Source organism: Bos taurus, chromosome 2 (genome assembly GCF_002263795.3).
Source record: "Bos taurus isolate L1 Dominette 01449 registration number 42190680 breed Hereford chromosome 2, ARS-UCD2.0, whole genome shotgun sequence".
In the NCBI taxonomy this organism is placed as follows: domain Eukaryota; kingdom Metazoa; phylum Chordata; class Mammalia; order Artiodactyla; family Bovidae; genus Bos; species Bos taurus.
The window spans coordinates 96,408,623-96,420,550 of record NC_037329.1 but is presented as its reverse complement, the minus strand read 5'-3'; the positions used below and the strand labels follow the sequence as shown (position 1 = coordinate 96,420,550).

Sequence of the window (11,928 nt, the reverse complement as noted above, 5' to 3'; positions counted from 1 at the left end):
ATCACAGAGTCTTGAATTTGAATTAACTTTATGCTTTTCAAAGCATTTTCACAAATTACTTCATTTGATTCCCTCTTCCTTAAGATATTAAAGTTCTCATTTTCAAGAATTTTTTTAAACACCAGTCCCTAAGCAGAACACATTGTTTAATTACCTTTAAGGAGTCAGTTAAGCAGAGTAGGCTATAAACTAAAAGCATGGGGATAGAATTTTGCTCGTCCTTCTAAAGAGGAAAGACTTTTCATTTTGGTGGCAACAACAGCTTTTGTGAATTAGAAAAACCCGAACCTACCAGAAAGAATGACAATAAACATTCAGCTAACCCCAATGACCAGGGGGAGGGGGAACGGAGAGCTTGCAAATCCCCTTACTCACCGAAATAGGCCCCTTTTGTGTGATTTCCTGCGGAGGCAGCAGTCAGAGCTGCTATATATACAGCGGCCCTCCCCCTAGTCCCACACAGCACCCAGCGAACACCTCCTGCTGCCTTTCGCCAACATGGGGAAGGTAAGTGCGGGGTACCTGATGCTCCACCTTTGCCCCGTCGTGGCATCTTCAGCGGGGCTGCAAATCGCTTCATGCTCCCACATCTTCCATTTTGCAGATCACTTTTTACGAGGACCGGGGCTTCCAGGGCCACTGCTACGAGTGCAGCAGCGACTGCCCCAACCTGCAGCCCTATTTCAGCCGCTGTAACTCCATCCGCGTGGACAGCGGCTGCTGGATGCTGTATGAGCGCCCCAACTACCAGGGCCACCAGTACTTCCTGCGGCGCGGCGACTACCCCGATTACCAGCAGTGGATGGGCTTCAACGACTCCATCCGCTCCTGCCGCCTCATCCCGCAAGTGAGCCTGGTTCTGTCTTTGTCTTCTGTCTCTTTGGAAATCAAAGCCATTAAAAAAATAGCATTCTTCAACCTAATCGTTCTAACTAGACAGCAGGAAGTGGGAGTGAGCCCAGGGCATGCAGTCCATTCTAGAGGGGTGTCTCAGATGGGAAGCCATTCTTCATGAACTCTGTGGTGTTTTTTTTTTTTTTTAAATCACAGATTCCCAGTGTTTTATGTTTTAAATGTAGTCAAAGATAAAAAGACGCATTAAGAGAAAGCATGTCATAGAAGAGATTGAAGTTATCTGTTCAAGATATCATTTCTTTAAGTATAGGTGATTTAAAATGTGTTAATTTCTGCTGTACAGCAAATAGATTCAGTTATACATCCAATACATTTTTATATTCTTTGCCATTTTGGTTTATCACAGGATATTGAATATAGTTCCCTGTGCTGTATAGTAGGGCCTTGTTGTTTATCCATTCTATATACAATAATTTGCATCTGCTAACCCCAAACTCCTACTCCAAGATACAATTTTTTTTTTAAGTGGTCATTCCAAGCCATGTCAACTCAGAAACCCAGTATATCCAAATTTATAAATACAATCTGGGTCTGTTTAATTGATAAAAAAATACTTTTGCTTGCTTTGACTTACTTTTCTATTTGATTATCTTCCTAGAGAAGACAGGCCCCCTGGTTTCTATTCTAATTTTGTAATCGGTACCTATTAGCTTGCTTAGGGGTAGGAATCAGAGGAAAGGCTTCATCAAAACTAAAGTTTGAGATCCGGTACTTCCCTGAGAGTGATTGCAGAGTTCTTAGAAGAATGTGTGGGAGTTGAGGGGTGGGGGGTGTGGGGTGGGATAAGTGTCATCCAAACTTCACAAAACATCCAAGTTTCATGAAGATGATTCCTGCTGCTGGGGGAGTGAGGAAGGGGAGGGTAGGAGGTCAAAAAGGAAGCTTGATTGTCACATAGGTTGAAATTTGAACTGAAAATGAGGTTACAAAGACAGAGGTAGAGAAAATATGCCATCTTTTTTTTTTTTTTTAAAGAGCTTCATAATCCTTTGTTCCAAAGTAAACGTGAAAACCAAAACATTGGTCTTACAGAAAATAGTTAAATTTTGGTTCCTTTTTAACAAGAGTAATAGATCAAATGAGGCTTCACTTTCCAATGATGCTCACTTTTCTACTTTGAGAGGAACTTTCTCTGATAAAAAGCCCTAAAATAATCAACCTTATTTTAGACCAACCTTAATTCTCAAGGAGAGGGTGGTACATAGCAACTGAAGGGCTGCTGTGTTCTGTTTCTAGCTTAGCCCAGAAGTTGTTAGATTCACAGGTGAGCGATGAGGGCAGGGAAGGCATCTTAACCCTGCAAACATGGTTGTTGTAGACTTGGACTAAAAGAGCTCTGAGGCAGGTGTGACCAGGGAGTGCAGGGGCTAGAACTTTGATTTCTCTCTATTTGTGTCCATTTACTTTTTCTTTTCTATCTGTCACCCAGCACACCGGCACTTTCAGAATGAGAATCTATGAGAGAGATGACTTCAGAGGACAGATGTCAGAGATCACAGATGATTGTCCCTCTCTTCAAGACCGCTTCCACCTCACTGAGGTTCACTCCCTCAACGTGCTGGAGGGTTCCTGGGTCCTCTATGAGATGCCAAGCTACAGGGGAAGGCAGTACCTGCTGAGGCCAGGGGAGTACAGGAGATATCTTGACTGGGGGGCAATGAATGCCAAAGTTGGTTCTTTAAGACGGGTGATGGATTTTTATTGAAGTTTTAAATTCCCCACTTTTCTCCTTTAGAATCTAATAAAAGATTTAGCTTGTGTTTCTGGCACAAATAGAGTCCTGCCTTTCTTTTCATGTATGGGGTCTTCATAAGCAATAATGGCATTTGGCCAGACATGATGACATGTTTTCAAGATGGGGAACAACATCTCATAAGGGGAATTAAGTAGAGGATATTACTGCCAGCATTCTTTTAAAGTCTAGACCATGTGAAACTGTGGTCGCTCAGTCATGTCCAACTCTTTGTAATCCCATGGACTGTAGCCCGCCAGGCTCCTCCATCCATGGGATTCTCCAGGCAAGAATACTGGAGTGGGTTGCCATTCCCTTCTCCAGGGGATCTTTCTGACCCAGGAATTGAATCCAGGCCTTCCACTTTGCAGGCAGATTCTTTACCATCTGAGCCGCCAGGTAAGCCCCATAGCTAGACCATGTAGGCTCAAAGTTCAACTCAACTGGGTCAACCCATTTGTGGTTAATCTTACAAGGATATATTTACAGTTATAATAATATTAATAAGTACTTGTTGAAACACTTCAAGTTATCCCTCCAGGTTATCCCATCAGCTTCCCTATTTAATCCAAGTTTTACCTAATCAAGAAAGTCATCCTTAGCATCTTGACTCTTCCTTTAGCTCCATAAAGAAACAGACAAACTGGTCATTTCACCTACTGCCCTCCTTGTCTTTCTAACAGCCTCCAACCATTTCTCCCAATTCCATGTCCATTATCTCATACCTCCATGAGATTTTCATGGAACTAGAACTCACTGTCTCTTTGCAGTATGTGCTTTGCAGAAAATTTTCAGGATTTTTACCAAAAACACTGACACATAGGAAAATTCTGCCTCCTATCACTTTAATAGGAGTAAAGTATTATGACATATGGAAAATAATACTAAATCAAAAATAAAGCACTGGGAACTTCCCTGGCAGTTCAGTGGTTGGGACTCTATGCTTCCACTGCCGGGGTCATGGGTTCGATCTCTGGTGGGGGATATAAGATCTCACATACCACTCAGGAAAGCCAAAAATAAAGAAAAGATGAAAAAAATAGAAGATTGAAATTTTCTGGAGAAGTCTGATTAATTGGAGGGGACATATATATACTTATAGTTGATTCATGTTTATGTTTGACAAAAGAAAATTTTGTAAAGCAATTATCTTTTATTTAAACAATAAATAAATTTACTAAAAAATGAATTAAGGTCACTAATAAAAAATTGCAACATAATACATTAAAGAAAGTAAAAATAGATGAATGAGGAAATTTGGTCATAAGAAAAATAAGAGAGAGAAAGAGAGATGGAGCTAAGAGTGAAGCTTAAGCCCAAACTGGGTGTGATAAGGCACTTTGGTGGCTGAAGATAGAGCCAGATTTGGACCGAGCAACCAGGATACAGAGGGAAGTAAGATCACCTCCATGACTGACTGAGTTTATAAAGCAAATAAATTAATTATTCAAAACTAGCCTAACCATGCCCAACAATGAAACCTAAAAGAAGATTTTCTTGTGGGTTCTAGTAAAGAGGATATTGCGTAAACAATGTCCTAGATAATTAAACACAGGTCTTAGGACTCTTTTAAAGTTCCTCAGGACTTGCCTAGTTGGTCCAGTGGTTAAGAATCCACTCTGCAATGCAGGGCACGTGGGTTTGCTCCCTGGTCAGGGAACTAGGATCCCACATGCTGTGAAACAGCTAAACCTGTACGCCACAGCTAAGACCTGATGCAGTAAAATAAGTAAATGTTAAAAATAAGTAAGTTCCTCAATGAAACTGTCGGCTTCAGGTCAAAATTCATCTGAAGTATCCCATCCTTTGAGAAATCTAATAAACGGCTCAAATCTCATCTTACACGGGGTAGGAGATATGTACCACTTCTTCCAACACACCCAACATACCCACTTCCAATATACCCAACATGTCTTGTCATTCTGGAGAGGGAATGAGTTGTTTATGGTTTCCCCAGTTAGGGAGCTGACTGTGGCTCAGATCATAAACTCCTTATTGACAAATTCAGACTTAAATTGAAGAAAGTAGGGAAAACCACTAGACCATTCAGGTATGACCTAAATCAAATCCCTTATGATTATATAGTGGAAGTGAGAAATAGATTTAAGGGATTAGATCTGATAGACAGAGTGCCTGATGAATTATGGACGGAGGTTCGTGACATTGTACAGGAGACAGAGAGCAAGACCATCCCCAAGAAAAAGAAATGCAAAAAAGCAAAATGGCTGTCTGAGGAGGCCTTACAAATAGCTGTGAAAAGAAGAGAAGTGAAAAGCAAAGGAGAAAAGGAAAGACATACCCATTTGAATGCAAAGTTCCAAAGAATAGCAAGGAAAGATAAGAAAGCCTTTCTCAGCGATCAATGCAAAGAAATAGAGGAAAACAATAGAATGGGAAAGACTAGAGATCTCTTCAAGAAAATTAGAGACACCAAGGGAACATTTCATGTAAAGATGGGCTTGACAAAGGACAGAAATGGTATGGACCTAACAGAAGCAGAAGATATTAAGAAGAGGTGGCAAGAATACACAGAACTGTACAAAAAAGATCTTCACAACCCAGATAATCATGATGGTGTGATCACTCACCTAGAGCCAGACATCCTGGAATGTGAAGTCTAGTGGGCCTTAGGAAGCATCAGTACAAACAAAGCTAGTGGAGGTGATTGAATTCCAGTTGAGCTTTTTAAAATCCTAAAAGACGATGCTGTCAAAGTGCTGCACTCAAAATGTCAGCAAATTTGGAAAACTCAGCAGTGGTCACAGGACGAGAAAAAGGTCAGTTTTCATTCCAATCCCAAAGAAAGGCAATGCCAAAGAATATTCAAACTACCACACAATTGCACTCATCTCACATGCTAGTAAAGTAATGCTCAAAATTCTCCAAGCCAGGCTTCAGCAATACGTGAACTGTGAACTTCCAGATGTTCAAGCTGGTTTTAGAAAAGGCAGAGGAACCAGAGATCAAATTGCCAACATCCTCTGGATCATCGAAAAAGCAAGAGAGTTCCAGAAAAACATCTATTTCTGCTTTATTGACTATGCCAAAGCCTTTGACTGTGTGGATCACAATAAACTGTGGGAAATTCTTGAAGAGATGGGAATACCAGACCACCTGACCTGCCTCTTGAGAAACCTGTATGCAGGTCAGGAAGCAACAGTTAGAACTGGACATGGAACAACAGACTGGTTCCAAATAGGAAAAGGAGTACGTCAAGGCTGTATATTGTCACCCTGCTTATTTAACTTCTATGCAGAGTACATCATGAGAAACGCTGGGCTGGAAAAAGCACAAGCTGGAATCAAGATTGCAGGGAGAAATATCAATAACCTCAGATATACAAATGACACCACCCTTATGGCAGAAAGTGAAGAAGAACTAAAGAGCCTCTTGACAAAAGTGAAAGAGGAGAGTGAAAAAGTTGTCTTAAAGCTCAACATTCAGAAAACTAAGATCATGGCAATCGGTCCCATTACTTCATGGCTAATAGATGGGGAAACAGTGGCTGACTTCATTTTTGGGGGGCTCCAAAATCACTGCAGATGGTGACTGCAGCCATGAAATTAAAAGACGCTTACTCCTTGGAAGGAAAGTTATGAACAACCAAGACAGCATATTAAAAAGCAGAGACATTACTTTGTCCACAAAGGTCCGTCTAGTCAAGGCTATGGTTTTACCAGTAGTCATGTATGGGTGTAAGAGTTGGACTATAAAGAAAGTTGAGTGCTAAAGAATTGATGCTTTTGAACTGTGGTGATGGAGAAGACTCTTGAGTGTCCCTTGGACTGCAAGGAGATCCAACCAGTCCACCCTAAAGGAGATCAGTCCTGAGTGTTCATTGGAAGGACTGACGTTGAAGCTGAAACTCCAATACTTTGGCCACCTGATGTAAAGAGCTGACTCATTTGAAAAGACTCTGATGCTGGGAAAGATTGAAGGCAGGAGGAGAAGGGGACGACAGAGGATGAGATGGTTGGATGGCATCACTGACTCGATAGACATGAGTTTGGGTAAACTTCATGGACAGGGAGGCCTGGCATGCTGCAGTCCATGGGGTCTCAAAGAGTCAGACGCGACTGAGCGACTGAACTGAACTGAGTTACCCTCCGCTCTGAACTCCTGCTTCATGACTGAGTGGATCCACACTGACCTAAATTGGTGACATACTGCCTTTTCCTTTAACTCCTGAACCATTTCTCACATAAAGCAATAATGTGTGCAGCCAGCTTTGTTATAAAGGTTGTGAGGGTGAGATGCAAGTTTAGATAATAACAACACAGCAATATCAAGTTTAATATTAAGTTATTAATATTAATAACATAGTATTATTAATATTAAAGACTGCTCTAGTCTGCTAGCTCCAACCTGCTCTTGGGTGGGCTGGTCTTTCCCATCCCTGCTCCTCTCTTCTCTGTTTTTAGATATACCCACATGGTTGTTCACTTTTTATAGAGCATCCTCCCATCCCACACCCTCAAGGGCTCCATATCCACTGCCCTAGTGGCTTATTACCAGAGCAAGCATAGAATTTGTTACTTAAAGTGAGTCATTTTTGAGAGTGAGATTGTGTTTTATTAAGGATTGCACTGGGGCAAGAGGCATTAACAAGGACTGTTCCATGCAAACTGGGGCACATGGTTAGGCTTTTTATAAAGTTTCCTTCCCTGGAGGTTGCTGCATTATTTGATATTAATTGTTCCTAAATTCCAGTTCTTTTAACCTTTAAACTCTTAAGAATTGTGTTGGCTTCCTGGAGATATTAGCCAGCATCCTCTATTTGCCAATAATAATACAACAAACATGAATGAGAAAGACAAAAGCTTCTTGGAGTGCTGAGCTTTATGTTATTTGCTTAGCAGAAATACAATCACAAACTTCATATATGGAAATTATCCTGAAACACTGGAACTGAAAGCATGTAAAATTAGAGACACTGCTAATTTCTACCTCAGGGCCTTTGCGTATGAAGCTCCTTTCGGCTTATAATGACTTCTACATGATCTCCACAGGCTGGCTTCTTTTGGACAATAGGTCCCCGTACAAATATCAACTTCTCTGGAGATGCCATATGACCATTCTATCTGTTGATTATATCTTGCTCCATCTGAAGTGGATTACACCCAACTCGCTCCATCTGAAGTGATTTACCTGAAATTTTATCTTTTACTTGTTTAGTGTTCCTCAATACTATCTGAAGTGTTTTCTTTTACTTCCTTAGTGTTTCTCTTTCTTACTAGAATGTAAAATACCTGTGACCAGCTGCGTAGCCATTGATTGAGTGCAATCAAATGTTAATTGAGTGCTGTTTGAATAAATGTGGTATAATAAATGGAAATGGTTCTATAAAAAAAATAAAAGTGCTTCACTGAAACCCTTTGGGGACTTTGGGGTTTGGGGGGGCATGAGCCACCTGTCTCCCTGCATGGCCTTGCAATAAGCCTTTCTCTACTCAAAAAAAAAAAGTTAGAGACCTTGGTTCTTGTTGATCAAGTCTGCAAGTTGTTTCCCTTCCTGAGGTGCAGGCAAAGGGAACACTATCCACCCTGTAATCCCAAAGTAAAGAAAAAGTCAACGATGGGGGAAGACATTATGCTCAAACTAACTCCTAATCCAGCCTTCCTCCTTCTCTCTGTCCTCTCTCTAAACACTGGGATCTTGAACAGATGAGAGTCTGAGGTGAAACAAAGAAGGGATAACCCTATAGGAACTCACTAACCTTCTCCCCATGAAGATGAACTACCAATTTGAGAAAACCCTGGTATCAGCTTACATACTCTACACACACAAGTATTTCCTATATGTCCTAGTTTGTAACAAGTTCAGATTTTAAATCTTTTCCTTCCATCTTGTCCTCTTTTCTCCCTTTGAATCCCCAGCGTTTCTGGCCTGACTAACCTTATAAAAATTCCACCAAAGAAAGAAACTGAAGTAGCAGCTATTCCAGAAAAGTGTCAAGACCCAATCTACCAAGCCATACCCTCAAAACTTTCTCCTCTCCACGGGTTCCCTCTCCAGTTTTCCTGCCCTGCTGTCAAGGGGTATGTCCTGATGTTAGCAAGTGTCTTATTCCCTTCCCTCTGGACTTTTGGAATTCAAATTTTCTTCTTCAGGGGTTTGTTAAAGCAAAACTGACAATCACAACCACCTGTTGCTTAAACAAAACAACATCGTTTTCGTCAATGAAAAATTAACCAGTCAACCTAAAAAGGAACTGGAAAATTTTTATTTGAGTCAAATTATAACCTGGGAAGAGCATCTCAGGAAGTTCTGAGAACAGTTCAGCCTGTTAGAAGTTGACACTGTTTATATAAGTTTTCTGAGGCTACAATGATCATCTGTGGGCTCTTACCCAGTCTCCTTCTTTGAGAACGCTTGGTCTTCATGGCCACCAACCAGATGACATCTTCTCATTTAACCAAGCATGTATACGATACAAGTGCTACATTAATTACTTGGAAGAAAGCAGGTGTATGGTAAGGCCAATTGTTGACTGGACTTCAGACACTAGCAAAACCTTGGAGTTGGCCCCTGCTGTTGTAACACTGATGCGGCATCTCAGGAGACATAACCATTAGAATTATGAAGGAGCAGAGGACTTAGGGGACAACACAACTTTTGTTTTCTCTCTTTTGCTTACTCATCTTGCCTATTATAAAGTGCCATTAAATAGATCAAAAGCAGGGTGCTTTTGAAAGTTGCAAGTTGCAAATGCTGAACTTTGATGTGAGTGTACAGGCCTGTTGTGCTGAGCATTTGAAATAGGTCCTGTGGACTACTACAATGATGAATTTCAGATGAGGGAATAACATTCATATCCCCCAGACATTTACTGAGCAAACTTTATGTGCCAGTTAGTGAGAATACAAAAGTAAAGATGGATAGGGAAGAGGGAGATAAATTAGGAGTTTAGGATAACATATACAGGTTAGCATATATAAAATGCAAGCAAGGGCCTAATATATAACACAGGGAACTATACTCAGTAACCCATAAGGGAAAGCATCTGAGAAAGAACAGATATAAATATACATACAACTGAATCACTATTCTTAAAACTAACATAACATTATAAATCAACTATACACACACAGAAAGAAAGAAGGAAAGAAAGAAAGGAAGGCAGGAACAAAAGGAAAAAAGAAGGAATAGATCAGAACAGTGTTTTTCAAAGTTTGGTCCAAGAGCAATCTGGTGCCGCTGGTTAGAAATATAAACTCCTAGAGTTTTTTCTAGATCTAATGATGCAGAATCTTGGACAAAAGTAGAGCCTTAGCATTTTTAATAAGCACAGATGATTCATATGCACACTGGAGTTTGAAGAGCACTAGGTGATTTTTTTTTTTTCCACTTTTCATTTTGAATCAGGTTATAGCTGATTAACTGTCTAGTCAAGGCTATGGTTTTTCCTGTGGTCATGTATGGATGTGAGAGTTGGACTGTGAAGAAAGCTGAGCACCGAAGAATTGATGCTTTTGAACCATGGTGTTGGAGAAGACTCTTGAGAGTCCCTTGGACTACAAGGAGATCCAACCAGTCCATTCTAAAGGAGATCAGTCCTGGGTGTTCTTTGGAAGGAATGATGCTAAAGCTGAAACTCCAGTACTTTGGCCACCTCACGTGAAGAGTTGACTCATTGGAAAAGACCCTGATGCTGGGAAGGATTGGGGGCAGGAGGAAAAGGGGACGACAGAGGATGAGATGGCTGGATGGCATCACCGACTCAATGGATGTGAGTCTGAGTGAACTCCGGGAGTTGGTGATGGACAGGGAGGCCTGGCATGCTGTGATTCATGGGGTCACAAAGAGTTGGACACGACTGAGCGACTGAACTGAACTGGACTGATAGCCAATCAACAATATAGTGATAGTTTCAGGAGAACAGCAAATGGACTCAGCCATGTATATATAAATGTATCCATTCTCCTGGAGAAGGAAATGGCAACCCACTCCAGTATTCTTGCCTGGAGAATCCCATGGACAGCAGGGTCTAGCATGCTATACAGTCCATGGGGTTGCAATAGTCAAACACGACTTAGTGACTAAACCACCACCACCACCATCCATTCCCCCCCAAGCCCACTTCCCATTCAGGCTGCCACATAACACTGAGCAGAATTCCATAGCCTTAGGTGATTTCTAAAGTTCCTTCCAAATCTATACTTTCTTTGTGGTGGAGACATTTTTTTAGGCATCTTTGAAAGGCTGAGCACTGAAGAATTGATGCATTTGAACTGTGGTGTTGGAGAAGACTCTTGAGAGTCCCTTGGACTGCAAGGAGATCCAACCAGTCCATTCTGAAGGAGATCAGCCCTGGGATTTCTTTGGAAGGAATGATGCTCATGGGGTCACAAAGAGTTGGACACGACTGAGCGACTAAACTGAACTGAACTGAACTGAACTGAAAGGATTGAACATCTTTGAGAGAAATGAATGGGTTAAAGTCATCCTTAATAATATCTCACTATGACTAATACCAAACAGTTATTCAGTGCTCATTTGTGCCATGTACATGCCCAACACATAAGACACATAATCCCATTTATGCATGTCAATGTCCTTCAGCCAAAGACCACCAGAAACACGTGCATGAAACAAGAGGGTTTGTTATTGGTAACAGCAGCAGAGAGAACATACACCATGGGGAAGCATGGACCGTCTTTGGAGGCTTAGAAAGAACTATGAAAGGATTTGTACTTCAGCTAGGTGAACTGGAAAAATGTCTAAAAAACAAGAATTTACTTGATTGGGTGGGGCAGCAAGGGTAATTTTATGATTGAATATCTTAATAAATCTGCTCATGGGGAAGGGAGCAAAGAACAAAGATAAAGCTGCAATTGATAAAGAAGTAGCAGTTAATCGTTTTGGCTGAGGGGGGAGGGTCTGGTATTTTGTGGGTGGCACATTGGCTTTGTTTCTGCCTATGCTGAGATAAAATTATGAAACAGCCTTATTTTGCTTCATTTCATTATGGTCTCAGGGTAACCTTTCCTGAAATTGGTATTTTGTGAGATTCTTTTTGTCTAGCAGGGAAATATGGCCTAGCTCTGAGGGCCAGGCCAGCTCTCAAATGTTAGAAGCTACCCTTCCTTCCTTTCTCATTCCACATAGTATATCCCATGAGGTAAGTATTATGAAATAACTCCTGCTTTGAGAAGTCATAAGGCTTGGCCAAGTTCACATGGCTACTAAACGGACATTCTGAGTCCACGAAGTTTTACCACCTTCTCCTGGCAAAGGGGAAGCAATCTATAAAGCAATATACTTCTCAGTCTTGAACCCAA

General features: G+C 41.1%; 1 protein-coding gene across 1 annotated transcript; it reads left to right on the top strand.

Moving 5' to 3' along the window:
- Positions 1-467: 467 nt before the first annotated feature.
- Positions 468-2,683, top strand: CRYGB (crystallin gamma B). Its single transcript, NM_001013594.1, is given in 3 exon segments — positions 468-507; positions 605-847; positions 2,345-2,683. Coding segments are annotated over 3 exon segments (528 nt in total). The 5' UTR covers positions 468-498; the 3' UTR covers positions 2,621-2,683.
- Positions 2,684-11,928: the final 9,245 nt, after the last annotated feature.